Source organism: Urocampus carinirostris, chromosome 14 (assembly GCF_059441175.1).
Source record: "Urocampus carinirostris isolate Australia breed hairy pipefish chromosome 14, RoL_Ucar_1.0, whole genome shotgun sequence".
Lineage (NCBI taxonomy): Eukaryota > Metazoa > Chordata > Actinopteri > Syngnathiformes > Syngnathidae > Urocampus > Urocampus carinirostris.
Window position 1 is genome coordinate 36,679,282 of NC_142362.1, and position 20,981 is coordinate 36,700,262.

The following is a 20,981-nucleotide window of genomic DNA, read 5'->3' on the forward strand; positions in this document are numbered from 1 at the left end:
AAAGACAATTCTTAATCTAATTCTAAAACAATTTAGTCAAAGTAAAAGTTAAAGTGACGGTTAACACAATTGCGGACTAAAACAGCATATGAGACACCATCTCAAAAAAGATCTAAAAAGATGTCTAAACAACAACTATGTAAAGCATAATCAAACCAGTGGTTGAGTTTAAGAATATATTTGTTAAAAATTACCATTAATGCATCTTGCACTTGCTTGCTTTCACAGCTGCTTTGATCTTCACCACTATTAGGTAACATATGTTGCATTTTAATTAGGAAAGCAGTACAGATTTAATTAACGGTGCCTCTGTTAGTATCATGTATTCCACTTCGTCTTAATTCACTTATTTCCCAACGGGATTAATTAATTATTAAGGCAAAATTTGATAAACTATTATGCCCATGCACACTGTCACTAATAGCATTGATATGTTGTTACATTGCTAGTGTAAGTGTGTGAATAGATAAATAATGCTCTGTGATTTGGCATACAAATAATTGTACATTGGATAGTTTCATGGTCCTAAAACATACTGTGTCTGTCAGGTAGAAAAGACGTATATAAAACCAAAAACTTGATGATTTGATAAAATGTATGTCAGAAGTATTATGCCACAGCCTGTGTCTCGTATCAACAATTAAAAGGTAAATACAATTCTTAAAAAATGACATCGAAAATTTTATTCCTTAATTGCATTTATTCAATTTTATCAAAACAATTACACATTCCGGCATTCATTAATACAGGACTGTCTCAGAAAATTAGAATATTGTGATAAAGTTCTTTATTTTCTGTAATGCAATTAAAAAAACAAAAATGTCATACATTCTGGATTCATTACACATCAACTGAACTATTTCAAGCCTTTTATTATTTGAATATTGCTGATTTTGGCTTACAGCTGAAAAAAAACTCAAAAATCCTATCTCATTTATATTTAGTTTACTGAACCAAGCTGAGTGTTTTTAAGGCTCAGGAAACCCTCGCAAGGTGTTTCGAGTTAATTAGATGATTCAGGTGATTAGTTGAATAGCCTACTTGTATACTTTTTCATGATATTCTAATATTTTGAGATATGATTTTTGAGTTTTCTTAAGCTGTAAGCCAAATTCAGCAATATTAAAATAATAAAAGGCTTGAAATAGTTCAGTTGATGTGTAATGAATCCAGAATGTATGACATTTTTGTTTTTTTAATTGCATTACAGAAAATAAAGAACTTTGTCTCAATATTCTAATTTTCTGAGACAGTCCTGTATAGTAACCAAGTTAAATTTATGGTAGTTTCATACTAAAGAGTAGTTATGTCACTCTCCACAGGACGTGCTGCATCCATCTTAGTTTTCAATGGTACACTGATATAGATACATACAGCATGTGTTGCGTTCATAATAAGGCTTAAACAACACTTCTAATTGTTTTTGGTTCCTGAAAAAATTGTTTTTGTTGTTTGTTTTGGTCCAATACGGCTTTTTCAGCATTTTAGGTTGCCAACCTCGGGCTAGCTGGTTGTTCTGCCTGCAGAGCATGTTAAAAAAAGTACTAGGGCTTTAAATGTGCTTATTTCTGCTTAATTAATTCATTTGATTCATTATTATTGTATTATGTTGTTGCTTAAAGTCATTGAATTTACCATGATTATGTGAATCTATTTTTTGTTTAATTTAAGTTCATTGTCGATTGGATGGAACTTGATGATCTGATTAAAAAAAGTCAAAAAATACGTAAAACGTTGCTACAGTTACTCAGTACTTGAGTCGTTTTTTTCATCAAGGACGTTTTGACTTTTATTCAATCAATTATTTGGATGATTAATTTTTACTTCTACTTGAGTCATAATATTCTGAAGTAACAGTACTTTTATTTAAGTAAATTATTTGGCTACTCTACTCACCTCTGCATATTTCATCCCATAATCCTCTGATGGGAGTCTCCTTTTAAAGTGTGTCAGTCTGCAACACTTACTACAGGGTGGGGGGCAGTGTTCTCTCTAAACTGCGCACATGCGCAATCGCGCACTGCCTGCACATTATCAGCGCACAAGAAAATCTATCCAGCGCAATGTTCCCTCTAAACTGCGTGTGGGAGTTTTTAGAGTTTATCGAGAACCGGCTTCTTCGGCTCGGCTCACTAAAAGGAAACGGCTCTTTGGGGTCCTAAACGGCTCTTCAGGTTGTTTTTGCTTCTTTCATCCCTATATGACCAAATATTATGTACAATTATGCACAAAATGACTTAAAGGAAGGGGGAATAGAACAAAAAAGAAAAAAATACCAAAATGAAAAAATAGTGAAAAGCTGAGAGAAAAAAGAAACAAAAGGAAGAGAAAAAAGAAGTACAAATTCAGAAAAAAAGCCAGAAAAAAAGAAAAGACATAAACAAAGGAAAAAAGTAAATAGAGAACAAAAAAAAAGTAACAGCTTGGAAAAAATAAACACAATGAGATTTTTTTTAAAAGGGATTAAAAAAATAGAAAAAAACAGGGAAAAAGAAGAAAAAGTTTGTGTTGCATTCAAATAATTTCCAATTATACCAAGTCAATCTTGTTGCCAACATTGTACTTCCACTAAAAAATGGGATTAAATACAGTTGTGTATCGTGCAACTGACTAAATAAGCCCCCAAAAATGTTAGTATTATGCGACAAAAGATCCCAGGAAAAAAAAGAAATGGAAATCTTGTGAAAGAATTGTTGTAAAGACACATGACGTTTGTAGGCCGTACAACCTTTGCAATAATACATTAGTCAATTCATTCAAAAGTGAAAAACATTTTTGCATCGCCGGAAACTCAGCAAAATGTAACGTGATGTCAAGTTTTGGACATGTTTGATAATGACTAAGTTGCCACATTTGGGATTGCTGTTGCTCGCTGTTGTTTCAAGCGTTGCTCACCGACTTTGTGTGAACGCTCAGACCCGTGGAAAATTAAAGGGAACATTGGTGGGGGGCAAATGATTTCTATGACACTCACCGGAAACAAAGGCCACTTTTTCCTTCAAAACAGGCAAAACATCAGACGCCTTGATGCCTTCCGTCCTCAGAGAGCCTTTAGACAAACAAAAAAAAAGAGAAAAGGGAAAGAGACAGTCAGTAGGGCTTTACGATTTTATAATTAATCCAATTATCAGATCAACATTCTTGTGAGAAAAAAATTCGAAGCCGCATGCTGACACAAGCGCTTCTAAAAAATGCGGTGGAAAAAATGTTCCCATGCTGCTATTCCTATTGCCTTTCATATACCGTTTCATAACAGCAACACTTGAAACTTCAGCAGTTCCGGGACAATCATGTACACAAAATGTGGTTTATGATCCACTATCATTTTTGCACTTTCTCAAGATCGTAATTATTTCGTATGACGGGTTGGGAGATGTGGCTAAATATCAAACCACCGTTGTGCTAAAATGAATGTTTTTCAAATCCTTGCACCGACTCAAAGATATAGTTCTCACTGCTGTCTTTGCAAATCTTGATCCACTAAAACCTTTAAAAAAATGTATATTGCTTTGACAAATATGAACATGATATTATCACACAATTAAAATACAGCAAAAGGAAATAATGTGCTTTAAAAATATCATTTCTCGTCCTAATCACTTGACCTAATCTGGTAGTGGTAGTCGACTACCAGTCAGCAGCTGGAATCAACTGGGGCAAAAGATTAACATTGGTTTTGCCTAATCTGGGGGAAAAAATCTTCAAAGGTTTTCCAATTTCTGATGCATTCTGTAAAGAATCCAAATAATTTATTACCTAGTCTAGCGAACAAGCCGTATACTGCTAAATAGTTTTGAAAGATAACAATAGCTCATCAAATCAGCTAGTCATGGTATGCTCAAATTTGCCATGAAACCTATAGCATGATACAACAATTTTATAAATGTGATAAACGCTGTAGATATCACAATGCTGCACGCAGGTACCCTGTTTCTCTGTCGCTTCCCTCTCTATTACTCTCTTTCTCCTCTTTCTCTTTTACTCTGTCAATCTCCTCTCTCCTATCTCTCTAACCTTATTTTATATATTCACTCACTTCCGGGTTCAAGTTTCCAATACTCACATCTGAATTAATTTACTCCCTCATTACCTTTTAAACACTTAGTCTCCTTGGCTCTGTGCTGGTTTGTTGTTTTCCATGTCACATCTCGAGCACTCATGTCTCAACCTTTTGGTATTCTAGTGTACTGAACCCTTGCCTGCCTTTCCAGAGCACGAGTAGCGCCTGCCTAAACTCTCGGCCTGTCGCCTCCGCTGCTTGGGTTTACTGGAACACCTACCCTTCGATTATTGCCTCACTCCTTGACTTCCCGTGTATCAAACCCTGCCTGAATTAAAGACCATCGTTTACTGTTCTAATCTGTGTTTCTGAACTTTTTTTCCACACTACCCCGAGTGGGTTCCTGACAATGGGCACACTATTTTTTTCCCTTTCCCTTGACCACTTCCCCACAAAGCACTATTTCTAGATGTATTTAACCCTCCCTACATCTGAACAATCAATCAATAGGAAAATAAACATGATTTCTTCAAGTGAAAATTCCCATTCCTGAGTGAATCATTAGACGACTCAGCTGCGACTTGTTTGTGTCACGGTTGCCACGGCGCCCAATGGGCCACGCCCGCGTGGCGCCAGCTGCAGCTTGTTAACAGATTGGCTCCCTTTCAGTATTTAAACTCTGTCCTGTCAGTCCCCTTTTGTCGGTCCGTTTGCGAATCTCTGTTTTTACATAGCAAGCCCTTTTTCGCCTGTCCTGTTTTTTGCTCCTGTTTGTCTCCCGCTACGATCTATTATGATCTTGACCACATCTGCTCTCCCGTCCCGAATTACGACCTGTTTTGATCTCGATCACGTCTGTTCTCACGGCGCAAAAAGCGATCCGTTTTGAGCTCGACCTTGTCTACTCTCCTCTCCTGGCTTTCGACTTGTTTCCGATCCCGACCATGTTTTTGCTCTTCTACGCCGGCTACTGACCCGTTTTTTCCGTTCCCGACACCGCCAACGCTCGCCACGGAAGTCCCTCTTCCACATTCAGAGCGACCTGCTTCCCGCGTCCAGCAATCCCCAGATCGTGGGCGCAACCCCAACCCTTTCTTCCAATAAAACTTGTGAGAAACGTTATGCGAGTGGGTCCTGTCTCCATTCGGGTCCAATGTTTACTACAGCAGGTTGCTGTAAGGGCTATTAGGAATTGAATGCACCTTTAGGGCATTTATTATGATTTAATGTGCTTTAAATGGACTGTTTATCGACCGTGAAAATAATTTTAAAAACCAGATACTGACATCTGCTAAAATGTTAAATATAGGCCAGGGACAATCAGTCGTCAATCTGTAGTCTATTCTGCTTTATGTCTGGTGCACATGAGAAAAAAGCAATATGTCCTATCCTTATGGAACAAGAAACACCATTCATGAGAAATGCGCAATTTCAGAAAAAAGGCATTAAAATGCAAATCAAAAGATTAATTGTAAAATAAAAATACAACTCATGAAGTAGTAAAAAGCTTATTCCTATTGTCTATTTATCTGGCTGAAAAATATTTCACAATATGCGTTGGGAAGTTGAACAACACTGATTTACTGTTTTAAAGGAGTCCTTGGGTAGAATAGAATAAAATAGTCTATATTGTTACAGATAATAATGTAGTGAAGATTGTTTGCAAAAAGATTAGACATGGCACACCTGAAAACATAACAAAGACAAAAGAGAAAAATGAGATAAAGGAATAACAGGATAAATAGGCAAGCATATTTACGAGGTAATTCTTGGAGACTGGCCGAGGTTTTAAAACACAATTTCTTAAATTTTTTTGGTTTGAACAAATTTATTGACACTAAAAACAGAAAACAATCATGACAATCTCAACAGCAATTACGCACATTCACAATATTATATTCCAATATTACGTTTTTAACAGCAAACACAAAGTGAGGTTTAAGGGGGTTTAAGGGGTTTTAAGGGTTATTTAGCTTGTTCATAAATCATTATCCATTATCCGTTATCGGTCAGTTCATAATACGCTACAAAGTCTAGGAGCCGGGACACTTACTCTCAGCCAAAAGGCCAAGTTAAGGTCCTAACCCTAAAGCCTTGCTGCGATCATTGCGAATGCACCGTTCCCGGAGGTACTGCAATACCGGGCCGTTGCGTGGAGTGGACAGAGCAAGCTCCTATGCCATCTCCGAGTTGCAAAAATCAAAGATCATAGCTTTGTGACATCATAAGGCAAGGCAAAGACAAGTTCAAGTGCATTGCAAATTAGTTCAATAATATTACACAGAAAACCCATTTTTCAAATAACCTGGCAAGATATATTTTTTCACAGCGTTGTTTTAGGGTGGTGACGGCCCAGGGGAAGGAACTGTCTCTGAGCTGTAAATCGTTTTATTTTTAAAAGGGCAGTCCTTGGTTTGTGGTTCATCTTAAAGGTAGATTGATAACTCTATAGATAATTACCGTATTTTCCGCACTATAAGGCGGACCTAAAAGCCTTTATTTTTTTCAAAAGCTGACCATGCGCCTTATAATACAGTGCGCCTTATTTATGGATCAATATTAATTCGCAAAGTCTTGCAACTAACTTGCAGCCGCCGACTAGATTTTCCCCCGAACACCAAGTAGTCCGCGGTGTATGCTGGGATTTATTTACCGGCGTTTCATTGGCTAACCAATGTGTCAATCATCATTTGAATGGATCACTATTGGCTAAAGTTATTCAGAGGTCAAGGGGCGGATCCTTTTTATCATTTACAGGCTGGCATAGGCTTAAACCCAAAACAAAGCCTGCAATTGGCCGAAAAAGATGTGTCAATCATCAGTTGAATCGATCACTATTGGCTAAAGGTATTCGGAGGTCAAGGGGCGGATCCTTTTTATCATTTACAGGCTGGCATAGGCTTAAACGGCAAAACAAAGCCTGCAATTGGCCGAAAAAGATGAATGTGTATAGGAAGTGGTTGACGGCTTACAGAAAGCATTTTTTACTATTCTGCATTTGTAAATATTTTATTCTCCTGGATTTACTACACTCACGGATATAAGAGGACCACGGCTGCACATTATTATGAACACAACGACTTCGGTGAGCTACTCCGGCTATATATTATCCCTGTATCTTGTTTCAGACTGAACTCGATGTTTCTGTGATAAGCGGTGCAGATAATGGATGGAATGGAGTGTCTATTTTTAAATTAAACTCAATTTTTTGTTTATTGTCATATGCACAGTAAAGTTGCGAGCGAAAAAGAAAATAGAAACTAAGGAATGGTTGGCATTTCTTGAATCCCAAGACTTTAACCTTCCGAATGATGGAACGATGCATTTGAGTGACATCGTACGGACACCGCATCCGCACGTGTTCTCAACACGTATTTGCGTCTTTACAAGCTTTCGGAATGTTAAGGGGGTCATAAGTTTGACTGAACTATCTAACTGTTTTGTCGACGTTCCAATTGTAGCGCCTTATAATCCGGTGCGTCTTATGTATGTCAAAAATAGGACCAAAAACTATTTTTTTGGGGTGTGCCCTATAACCTGGTGCGCCTTATAGTGCGGAAAATACGGTACTTGAGTAGTATATATTTTTGTAAAATGTTGTGTGAAAATTAAAAACATTCTATAGATAGCTCGTCTTTTGTATCTAAATACAACACAATTTCAAAGATACACACATACATAGGTCGAATATCAATAATTATAATATTAACAATAGTCACATGTTTTATACACTAATCATCGGAGTACCCATCCCTCAACGTCATAATGCCACTAGTCACCAAACATCACTGCGACACCAATGATAATAACAACAATAGCAATAATATTAATGAAATGAAATTATCTGCATTTATATAGTGCTTTTAGAGTCAATGACTTCCCAAAGCGTTTTACAATGTGCTCCACATTTCCCAATAGCGGCCTTGCAGGCATGTAAGGCAATAACCTGCTTATTGGGGGTATTAGGGGTTCACTGTCTTACCCATTACATTTCGACATGTAACACGGACGAGCCGGGATTCGAACTGGGATCCCTTGATCCCAAGACGAGCGCTCTACCTCCTGAGCTACTGCTGCCCCAGAAGTGAGTCTTAAGCTTAGATTTAGTAATAATAACAGTTATGATATAACAATCTCTGATTCCATAACCCCAGATAAAAACATGGTATTGGAGTTCATTTTTATCAATGACTCAAATTGCTTACTACTGCACTCTGGGATATTTGCAGCTTGCTCTGGTCCAACATTTACAAAATGACCTTAAACTTGTTTCCCTCCCGCTATTACTTAAGATCGTTGAGGTTCATTTTTTTTTTTTAAATAATAGTTTCAAAATAAGGTGCAATCAGAATTATTTTGTGAAAAATTTCACAAAATTCTGCAAACGATGATCCCAACTTTTCTTTCGAAATTTTCCTTCAGCACATACGGCACACAGCAAGAGACAAGAGCGAGTACTGGCGTCCTTTGCATAGCTCCACCCATACCTACCGCTCACCCAATCAAATTCGTCTCGGTGATTTTTTAGTGTTTCGGCATCTTTACAGTTTTTTTCTATGAATTTTCATTATAAAGTGTCCCAACAGTGAACATGGATTATTTAATGAGCTTCCATATAAGGAAGTACAGCCAAATCAGGGTATTCTTTTTTTTTTTTTTTTTTTTTTTGGGTCTAACACCTTGACTGTAAACTGTACTTAGATTTTCCCCTGTATAAACACCACTGTGCATTGTACAATTGCATAATTCAGATTCTCATTTACTATAATAGGCTCAGCTCAAACAAATTTGATATGGCATTATTTTTGTCTCCGAGCCATACATACTCATGAAACGAGCCACATATAGCTCGCAAGCCATGTTTACAACCTCTGGCATAAAGCATTTATGCATGTGCTTTACTACCCAAAGTAACGTATATGCGCAATGATTGGTCACCCAAAAAACATTGTAAATCGCTTATAGATGCGGCATTAGCTCAGGAGGTAGAGCGCTCGGTTTGGGATTAAGCGATTGCAGGTTCGATTCCGGTCTTCAACGTGTAATATGTCGCAGTGTCCTCCCGATAGCAGGTAGTTGCCTTGCATGACTGATGCTATTATCGGTTAGTTAGTGTGTAAAAGGGAAAAGAGTGATGCACATTGTAAAGTGCTCTGGGAGGATTTCAAGAATGACAATACAAAGGAAATTATTATTATTAAATTATTGACTTGAAAAGTGCTATATGAATGCAGTCCATTTACTTATAGTCCATTAGTCCAGTCCAACAATTTTACTATTTTGCCTTATACAGTAATCTGGTGCGCCGTAAAGAGCGGAAAATACAATGTATTATATTTTTGTAATGCAATCTTAAACAACTTGATAAAAAAAGGAACTAAATATTTTTTTTTTGTTACGTCATTAGCCGAAAAATTGGTTCATAAAAACAAAGAAAATGATAATCTTCTCCCACCTACTGCTATGAATAAATGTTACAGAAAGCAGAAAATAAAATAAAAAATGGCATGCTTTCTTGCAAAGATTAAATGGGGAAATTTTCTGTGGCACACTAGACAAGATTTCACGGCATACTGGTTGAAAAAACACGAGTTTATATTATTTCAATCCATAATTGGCCTCACTACTGCTATAGGATGGGAAAGATACCACTGACTATTTATATTGACAAATGTGATTTATAAAAATTTAACATTTCAACATGAAATGTAATGTCAAGCCATACAGTTTCAAGCATTAACTGACAGGCTGTGTGGAATGTTTTGTCTAAATGGCTTCCAATGCAACAGAAAGCAGCAATACATATAAAGGATTGCTCTGACTATGACAGTGACTGTGAAAGTTGTTAACAGCAAACTGGAAGAAATGTAAAGTAAAATGCACACTTCCTGCCTTCCCCCTTAGGAAATGTCGCTTTCAAGTGGAGGCGACCGGTTCCTCGACCTTATATCTCCTGCATCCACACATTATATCACCAGGATTTTAAGAAAATACATTTTTCTTCCTCTAATTTTATCATGTTTTTATCATTTTACACGTTTTGTGTTTCCTTCATTCTCATACACACTACTTTCATCGTGCATGTTGTCTCCATCCATTATTGTACACAGCAGCCATAGGTAATAGATGTGATTGCAGCAACATATGGACAGATGTTAAACTAAACAGCTCATGGCCAATGAATTTGCTGGGCAAAAACAAACGTCACTGTTGAATAAGAAAACATCCAAAGACACATTCGACAATATAAGTCAGGGCTGTCCAAACTTTTTAGAAAGCGAGCCAGACATGGTAAGCTGTGAGTGCTAACTATTCAGCCTGGCATTTTTTGAACAGTCTTTATTCAATTCAACCTTTGTGAAGGGTTTGCAGTGCTTGGTGATCAGCATTGCAACCTTGTAGCTCGCCTTTTTAGCATTTTACTATGACTTGCAGGGTCTCGTGAAAAAGCGCTGCTGTGCTGTTAAAACAACTTCCACTTGCTTCATCTTTTTACAGTCGTTTCTGTTTTGCTTTTTGTAGTCAGGATGTTTCGCCTGACAATGCCTGGTAATATTATCGTCTTTGAAAACAACCAAAATCGCTTGGCAAATTAGGCAGACAAATTTTATTCGGATGTCCTGGAAGCGACAGCCCGCACAGTAAACTCACTTTTTAATTTACAGTTGCCATGTCCGATATTCTAACAGAAGCCAAGTGCTACAGCCACCACATGGTGAAATGGTGATTTCTTTTTTTTTTGTAAAAATTTATTTGATCCTGCGGTCAGAATTCCTGGTGGGCCACATATTATTGATCTTATGACAAAGACCGCGGGGCAGTAAAAATCTGATTTCATGTGTGTCTTTGCATCTCTTCAAGTTGTTTTTTGTCTTTTTATGTTTTGTTGTTATCTTTTCTGGTTTTGGCATGTCATCTCCCTCAGCCTTGTGTGGAATGTCCAAGTGTCTCTAATTGTCTTGTTAACTATTATATCATTTCATGATAGTTTTCTCTCAGTGTGTGTTGAGTCATTGCCATTGGGGTGAATGGTCCTTCTCTACCCACCAAAAGTCCATTGCAGTGTATCAACTTCTTTCAAACTGCATCCGTGGATATCCTGAAGAAAGGTTGACAGAAAATGGCACAACCTTGAATGTATTATCTGGGACCCTTGTATTCTATCTCTTCAAGTGAATAAAACCCATAAAAGAAGACAACTTTTATTTTCATGGTTCTTTATAGCCTTCAGATGCACGAATACCTATCGCTAAGAAACAAGCAAAAAAGACACTGGGATTCTTGACTTTTTCCAACATAAAAACCCAAACTTAACTCTAAAAAGCATGAATGAATGACCACTGGTCCAAATACACATTCACTCTCAACTCATTTACACGCCAGAAATGGGGGAAAGGATAGAATACATATTTGGGCTGCTTCAGTCGAGGCACATTAGATACAGGACTGTGACACACTGAGCAACACACAAAAAAGTCATTAGACATTCGAGGTGACTGTAGTCTGGTATGAGGGCGGAATTAAAATGAAAAGTATACAGCATTGAACCATTGCTCAATAAATTTTGTTGACCAGGGGTCAAGGACATCTTTTCATGAGTAGATATGCCCCGGAGATAAAATGTAACTCTTGCACATGACACTGTCACATCCCAAAGTTGAGGGAATTCATAGCAATACTGGACATGTGACGCTGAAGCAATACTGACTGAAATTTTGGTTCAGTCCAGTATATATGGGGCACATTCTCAACTATAGTTTACATTCAGAGTGTGACACCAACATACCCCATTTTGGCAGTGGGTCGCTAAGAAACCCTTTAAATGGAAGCTCATTAAACTAAGTACAGTATGTTCACTGTTGAGCTACTTTATGATTAAAATCCACAGATTAAACTGTAAATGAAAAAGACAACAGCAAACCACTCAGAGCAAAAATGTGCATTTCTGATGTAAAATAAAATGTGAAATTTTAGCTAAACTAAAATCATAAATGTGAGATCGTACCTAAAATGTCCTAGCTGGGTAGAGTATGAGAGGGCAGTGGGTGTCGGAAAATGATTTATGTTATCGCTGACTGTTCACATGACAAACTGCAGGGTTAAGGTCATGGTGGCTGCTACTACCGCACGCACACACTAGTTCAATATTTCCAGACGTGTCCATGTTAAAGGTTGACACGCAGTCCTGCTAGAGCCATTAACACTGACACCCCCACAGCACACAGAGACTTGCACTGACTGAAAAAGCACCACATTTACAGACACGCACACGAACATATATGAAGCCCCGAAAAAACAAAACAGGATTGGTAGGAGACTTGCAAAGGGATTTCTTTTGTATAGCATTGTGATATTTTTTCTAGCATCATATTCTGCTCATGTAATCACATTAGCCAAATAATGACCCTCAGATTACTTTACTAATTTTAAATTAAGCATTTAGTCTCGTGAACCAAACTCAACCTACTGAAACGCTAATAAATGTATTCCAATATCATAAAACAAATTGATACATTTATTCTCTTTTTGATATTGGACACCTGCCATTTTGACTAATACCTTACTGTTGTTCATTGTTTTGACTATAATGAAGAGTTTATATCATTGTTGCTATTTCCACACACTTTGCTTTTGTAACCTAGAAAATTTACTCAAAACAAAGGCCTTAGGGGAGAGTTTTTAAAACACAACTTATCTGAGGTTTGGGTTCACTCCCCTGTTCATCCTGAAAGTTAAAACTTATCAACAACAAAAATAGAATTTCTTATGGTTCCTTCAGTAATCTAAATTTCAACAGCTATTAAAGACAAATTTCCTTGATATAAAATCTCCATTAAATGAAAGAAGCCAGTATTATTCAGGCAAAAGCCTATATTTTATAATTTAGCAAAAGTGGCTTAAAATCGCTTCAAAGAAAAAATGAAGGCTTTCTAAACAGTCGGCTAATTAAAATAAAACAAGGTGCAAGAAAGTAAGGTACATTGAAAACAAATTCACATCGTTTCTTGGTTTATGATAAAATATAAATCAATAATTAACCAATAATAATTAATCAATCTCAGCGGCCAAAGAAAACCTCTTCGAGGGCCGGATGTGGCCCGCAGGCTTTGACTTTGACACAGGTGCTTTACACTAATCCCACCTCCCCATTAGATTGTATGAGTGCATGTCTACATTTCTTCAGAGAGCGACAGGTGAGGCAGTCTTCAGCCTGTAAACAGCTGCCACGACAACCGGCTGCAAGGACTCGTGTTGCCACGGTGACAGGAAGAAGCTGACTGAATCAGCCGATGTTGTCATGCAAGAACGCAAAACTGTGTCACCTATTATAATCTCCACGAAACTAAAAGACGACCTCTATAACATTACATATTTATGTACATACAGTACGGTACATAATAATCATTAACAACATAACGATAATACATGCACTCATAACAATAGTTTGAGGTATCGGACTGTGTCGCATGTGGTGGCGCAGCTGCTCCTGACTACCCCCATGGTGTCCCTTGGAGGAGAAAAAGCCAGTATCTCAGTGGACACACACTTTAAGCAGAACAACTGTAAATTATTAATAGCAAGAGAATAGTGATACGTAAATTGCAGACACTGTTGGTAAGGTACTTCAAGGTTACTGTTATTACAGCGTGTAGGAAACAAGTAAAGCAACAAAGAAGTGCGGCCAAAATGATTTTTAATCAATTCTGTAAATATGCTCAGTAATGTAAAATCAAATACAAAACAATTATCTCACTTCCTCAGTAGAATGAATAAAACAACATTTATCAATTAAAGGTCCCCCCCAAAAAACAGCAACGGCATGGGCGGCCAAGCAAGATGGCTGCCGGGCCGGGCTCCTACATTTGCGCAGTAGTTTTAACCTTTTTAAATGCCTCTACTTGAATATTTGTGTCAGCAATGAGTTTATATCTTTATCAACTCCGACAAAACTCTTACAATCAAATCAAAAAAAGGATTCAATTCCTATTTTTAAGCAATAAATTTGATCATATGCATTAAAAAGTAAAAGTGCAACAGACATAGCTCAGAATTGTTTTTTCCTTGCTTTTAATTTGATAAATATCATGATAAATGGATATATGATTAAAACAAATGTCTCAAAATGGTTGAGTCCATTATACTCCTAGCACTGCACTCTACTAGGGTCCTAGTGAAACTGGGCCAAATCAGATTTTCCACAAGAAAAGTTCTGATTAAAAATATTCTCAAATATGTTTTTTAATTTGCTCCACAAAATAAGATCTAAAGAAAAAACATTAATAATTAACTCTGACGACAATAGTCGACGGGTTTGGAAGTCGGCGGAAGTCACTCCCGGGCCGCGCGAGTTCGGCGGACGCGGCGTCACCCTAATAAGGATACGCGATGCAGATAATGAGATGAGATGAGATTTTTCTGTTTTTTTTGAAGGGGCGCCGCTACTTCGCAGATTTTCACTTTTAACGGGTGGTTTTGGTCCCCATTAACCGGGTCTAAAAAATAATAATTAAAAATGATAATAATAATATATATATATATATATTTTTTTTTTTGAAGGGTCGTCGCTACTTCGCAGATTTTCACTTTTTGCGGGTGGTTTTGGTCCCCATTAACCGAGGTCTTATTGTACATTGGTGAACTGTAATACTCTCATCAAAGGGTCGCATTCTTTCGCTACTCACTGAAGTTCAGTGGTCCAATTTGCAAGATAATTTGCAGCTAAGTAATGTAAATTCAGCAAGCCGTATTACGGACATCTACATATTAAACTGCAATGTTACTGACGCACAGGTAGATAGGTAGCAGAGGAACTGTTCATCATAGCACTCAACTTATTTTTCAAGATTGTGCACTAAATAGTGATGACTTGAAATGATGAGTAATTTAGCTTTTAAAAATTAATGTTGAACAAATGGTGTTGCGTTAATTGTATTAAATATCGGACACCTGCAAAGGAGATTGCATTTGATGTCAGTTTGTTATTTTGACTATTATACCTCATTGTTGTCCATTATTTTGACTATTTTGTACTGTTTATGTCATTGTAGCATTTGGCCTATAAAGGTGCTGCTTCTTGGTTTCAACATCCTTTAGGGCGTATCTGCTTTTCGGAACCTAGGCTATTTAATAAAGGTGGAGGGAAATTAGAATAGACTTAAATTTCACATTGTTTTTTTTTGTACGGTCCTCTCCTTTTGTCCTTGCAAGTTAAAAACTCATTATTGATGTATTCTCTCTTTATTTTAAGTGTCTACTAAACTTTAAACGTATCAAATAGTATTTCAGAATTAGTATTTGATATGTCACTGCTTATGAAGTCACGATTGGATGAGTTCTTAAATTAAATCCTTTTCATTTTGTCACATATTTAGTTTTATTTTTCACTTCATGATTATTTTTATATTTGACTGTAATAATTTACTTTTTGATATAATTACTTGACTTATTGAGATTTCCATTCAAACAGTTGTTGTTCAGAGTCTATATTGTTTTACATGGTGTTTTACTTTGCAGTCAGGAGAAGTCCTGGAGTTTTGTTTGTTGTTGCCAGGCCCAGAACTAGACAGAGGGCTGGTGTGGATTTTTCCACTGAACTGCTAATATTAGGTTTTTGTCATAGCCCGCCCACTTGGTATATTAGTGATTGTCAGCCATTTTGACTGCACATTGATAAAACAATACAGCCTTGCTTTTATTTAGCTCAAGCTTTAATCAAAATATTAAAACCGTCAAAAATAGTATACTACATAGCAAAGGAACGTTATCTTTATGAATCAAGTCATCCCTCTCAGTATGTCTTACCACCATGCGGCTCACCTGGACACTCTGGCAGAGCAAGTAAATACCTGAAAGGATTGGATCACCTCTCATGTAAACAATTGACCACATATCTTCTCACAGAATTAGTCTCAGTGTAAACCTGGCTACTGTTAACAGTTTGTGAATCTTTCAGCTTAAGCTGATCACGTTGCAGGAGGACAAACTTTTTGTTCCGTCTCGTCTTCGTTTATAATCAAGATTGTGCGGTGCAACAAGTAGAGCAGAGGATGGAGTTGAGCAGATACGTTGAGGTTTTTAATTAAAATAAAACAGATAAAAACAAATAAAACTAAATATTTTTGGCTCGTGAGTACAAAACAATGCTTTGATGTTTTCACAAGTGTGCGTTCAAAATGGCTGACAATAATTTACATACCAAAAGGCAATAAACAAAGCTGGCTATAAGAAAAACCCCAGCTTGACGCAGATTGAATCCTGCAGGTGGTTTGGTAAGACTTAAGGGCACCCTCCCGACCGTATATCGAAACATAGAACAACATAGATTTGGTATACTGACTAGATAAATGGATACATTGTGGCAACAAGTGAATAAAACAAGAAGTACATGAATAAATAACCATGTTTGAATAATCATAAGGTGCAATAAAATACCACAAAATAATTCATTTGTTTGAAATACTGATGTGACGATTAAAAGAACGAGAAAGTTTAACTGTAAAACTCTGAAACAATTCTGAATATAAATGCAATGACACATGTTTCAGTATCAATGACGGAGTCTGGGAGAGCTGTGCTTCGAGAGTGTTGGTTAAAATAATTTATGTGACACTCCAACCACAAACAGGGAGACCATCTGGATGCTGCTGACTCAGCACAACGCACTCACAAATATAACAGTCATATTAAATTTTACCTGGAGAAGAAATAAGATACCGTAAATGCTTGTGTTTTTCAAAATACTTAGTTAAACGGCCATCCCTGTTTGTCATGTTCAACAAAGCCACCACCAAACCACCTTAACAACTATTGACTTTATACTACAACCCCTGGCAAAAAGTATGGAATCACCAGTCTTGGGCAAGCCCTCACTCCGACATTTTATTCTGTAAAAATAACTCAGATAAAAGCATGAGAAAATGAAAAAAGTTTTTCAAAGTTGCTACACCTTGGCATTCAAAAACACTCAAATAAATAAAATAAAATAAAAAAAAACACTGCAATCGTCAGTAAATATTACTTTTATCGAGCAAGTGCAGAGAAAATAAATATGGAATCATTCAATTCTGAGGAAAAAAATATGGATTCATGAAAAACAGACAGAGAAATAACAATCAAAACATATCACTAGTATTTAGTTCCACCACCTTTGGCTTTTATGTATTTGTTAGCAGTTGCCAGATTGTCTTTACAGGTCGGAGCCTTGATGTAGACAATTTCTTTCAATTTAGTCGGATGCCCAATTAAGGAAAGGAAATTGACTGGGTGTGTCCTTATTTTCTACTCAAAATGCACTGATTCCATTTCCCAATTGTTTCATATTTGTGATCTGAGTTTTTTCTACAGAATACAAAGTCTTAGTGAGGGCTTGCCCAAGACTGGTGATTCCATACTTTTTGCTAGAGGTTATACTATACAAAGACTAGTTTCCGGAAAATGCCAGTTTACTGTGTGCAATAGTGGAGATTTCTTTCTTTACTAGCAGTGTAGGATTGCTCCCCATAATTCTCTTTCAAACTGTGTGGTTGAGGTGTACAATGTTTGTGGTACAGTGACAGCATTGTTTTTATTTTGGGCAAGGAATTCATATGTATATTGAGTGCAACGTATCAAATTGTCGCAAACCTGGACTCTGTTCCCCCTCTATCACTATCTCTCTCTCATTTCTCCTATCTCTCCCGACTTCCCCTTATTTGGTCACTCACTTCCAGGTTCAGTTTTTCTCCCCAAAGCTACTTGTTTTGATTTCCCTTCTATCACAAGTCTCTCTTGTCGGATTGATAAATTTAGAGAGTGCAAAGTGTGAAATTGTCACAATCCTGCACTTTGGTCCCTCTCTATCACTTTCTCTCTCTCTCTCTCTCTCTCTCTCTCTCTCTCTCTCTCTCTCTCTCTCTCTCTCTCTCTCTCTCTCTCTCTCTCTCCCTCTCTCTCTCTCTCTTTCCCCCCCTCTCTCTGCTGTCTTTTTTCTCCCCTTAGCTGTTTTCACTTGTGTTCCTTTCCCTTCTATTACAACTCTTCTTTATCACTGTGTCACTGGCCTCTGTGTTAGTTCATTGTCTTCCATGTCAAGTCCTGAGCACTGTTGTGTCAACGTCTTGTAAATCCAGTGTACCGAACCCTTGCCCGCCCTTCTGCATAGAGAGTACTGTCTGGCGAGCTCTTGGACCCTAACACTTGCTGTCTTGATTACTGGAACACCAAACCATTACCTGCATCTTGGACCAAAATGGTTGCCACGCTACCTGACATTGTGTGTACTGAACACTGCCCCGATAAAAGACCATTGTTTGCTGTAAAATCTGTGTTCCTGCAATTTTTTTCTGCAGCACCCTGAGTGGGTTCTTGACACAAATATGTCATATGAGGACATTCTGAACACATTCACACACAATCTATCACAAAAACTAATTTCATGTCAACTGTGACACGACTTCGACTGACCCCTTCAATCATCAGTCTTTACTTTTGTGATGTAGTCAGCACGAGATAAGTTGCACGCACAGGATAGCATAGTGTGTATTGTTTAAACTCACGGCCTGTGGGACAATTGCGGCCTGCAGGACAATAGTTTTAGGCCCCTCCCTTAATATGCTAGTTAGATAGGTAGAGCTTAAAATTGGGTAACAATTCATTCAAAAATGCGGCCACAAATACAGTGCATGTGGGTAATATTAGCTTGCAAAACTCCAGTTCCATCTGTAGTGTGGTTTAAATATGGTACTAGAGTTGGAAGTCAGTCTAGTGGGCAGACGGCTCCCGTTGAAAGCGCAAAATAGAAGGAGGGAGAGAGGGCACGCATGCATGAAAGAGGAAAATAAGGAGAAAGAAAGTTTGAGCTTAATGTACGTCTGCCCTAAAATATGACTGGCTAGCTACTTCCTGGTTTGGCTCATGGCACTTATGCACATCTACTCGTCAGACTATAGTTTTCAACAAATAAGCTTATTCCATTAGTCAACCGCTTCATTTTTTTGGCGAGGTAATCGAGAAATGTTTTATTGAGATTGGAACGCAGAACGGGGTGCTGTGGGGGTCGGTGGTTGGGGGGAGGTTGTGGCCACTGTTGAACTGAAGTTTAGAGGACAGTGAAACAGCCTTGCTTATAACTTCTGGTGAGTTTCTGTCTTTTGATTCAAGTGTGTTATACATGAAGTATTTGCATGACATGGTTATCAAACACAACTTGACAGTTTTTGCTTCTGTTATGTCACCATATGTCACAGCCTGACTTGCTCAGCGTTTGCCACTTTCAGCCATGACGGTGTAGATACGATTCAATGTTTTAACAAATTCTTTAGTGCGAAGCCATGTTCAGACGAGTTCATGTTGAAGGTTCCAATCATGTTTAAAAATATACAATTGATTTGGTTTCTTATCATTTTTTCCGACAATGTCATTATCGATCCATCCATTATCTGCACCGCTTATCCTCAGTAGGGTCACGGGGGTGCTGGAGCCCATCCCAGCTATTTTTGGGCAGTGGGCAGAGGTCACCCTGAACTGGTTTCCAGCCAATAGCAGGGCACACAGGGACAGACAATTCGCTCGCTCATTCCCACCTAGGGACAATTTGGACCGTCCAATAAACCTGATGTGCATGTTTTTGGAATGTGGGAGGAAACCGGAGTGCCCGGAGGAAACCCACACAAGCACGGGGAGAACATGCAAACTCCACACAGAAGGTTCGATCTCATGACCTCAGAACTGTGCCGCACACGTGCTAACCACTGCGCCGCTGTGCTGCGCAATGTCAATATATAAGTATTTATTTCTTATTTGCTGATAGATTTTGTAAATTGATTTTTTAGATCTTATTTTATCTTTAAAAACTATTGAAATAGTGGAATGGTATTCTTATGTAAATGCGACGAGGCTCAACCTCACCATAAGCACTCTAGCTTTTGTAAATTGAGTTAAAGACCCCTGGTTTAGTGCACTCGAAAACAAGTACTAGAGAGCACAAAGAAGTGTGCAAACTACAGAGACTCAAATTGACCGAACTACACAATTTTTTTTCTATATTTTTGGCCAACCTTATGCAAGATTTTTTTCCTTGGCAACAGACTGATAATTATGTCAGCTCCAATAATGTTGGTGTTCTTTTATTTCAGTAACTTTTAGGGCATTCTGCTTTCTGTAACCTAGGAGACTTAATACGAAGAAAATGGTTTAGGAGAGGGCTTTTAGAACAGATTTGGAATTTGGCATGTGAGGGTTTTTTTGTCCAGTTATACTTGCATGTTCAAAATTCATTAATGTCTTATCGCCTTATTTTGAGTGTCTAACAAACTATAAACTTATCAGAAGCACAAAATAATACACAATGTCTCTTTGAGTAACAAGGTCAAAGGTTAAGAGGTTTCAATTTAGAGAACTGCCTATAGGAAGCAAACATTAAAACATGGAACACGTGTTTCAGCTATCACTTGCTCGCTTTGCTTCTATGTCTCTCACCTGCTAGATCTACTTTCAGTGTGCAGACAACAGCTGGAGAGGGAAAGTAAAATAACTTAAGACACATTGGTCAAATGTGGAATGTGTGTATGGATATGTGTTAAAAGGACAGAAATTCCCTCTACATTGAACGGCTGTCAAACGCACTAAAGGACTGTACCAAAATGCGAGTTCTGTCACTCTGTTAGCCGCTATGGTTTGTTAAAACACAAAAACATCATGTACAGACTGCTTGTATTCTGAAACGTATTGACACAATAGAACGTGATTTAATGCACGTTTCCAGTTAGTTCTCATGTGAGATGCTGTCAGGTTGTGCAGGTTAGCAATTTTGCCCAGAATCCTAACGAGCCTAATGATAAAAGATTTTCTGACAGCTGTTTATTGGCAAGGCAGCCTTCCTGGCTTTTGCCAGGCCAAACATGGTGATTGCTTAATTACTGAATGCAGTGAAAGTAAAGGGGTGTGTTTGTTTTTTGAAAGCTCAATAGTGAATACAGTGATACATCTACATACTAAGCTAATT

At 37.7% G+C, this 20,981-nt stretch overlaps 1 protein-coding gene and 1 pseudogene across 1 annotated transcript in view; both read right to left on the reverse strand.

Annotated features, from left to right (window-relative positions):
* The window catches only part of kalrna (kalirin RhoGEF kinase a), a 222,388-nt gene that overhangs the window by 178,549 nt on the left and 22,858 nt on the right, over window positions 1-20,981 (reverse strand). The window contains exon 2 of the mRNA XM_088352822.1: window positions 2,975-3,049. Within this exon, the coding sequence (XP_088208948.1) occupies window positions 2,975-3,049 (75 nt within the window). The remainder of the gene's footprint in view (window positions 1-2,974; window positions 3,050-20,981) is intronic.
* Window positions 6,108-6,247, reverse strand: LOC148353344 (U2 spliceosomal RNA; annotated as a pseudogene).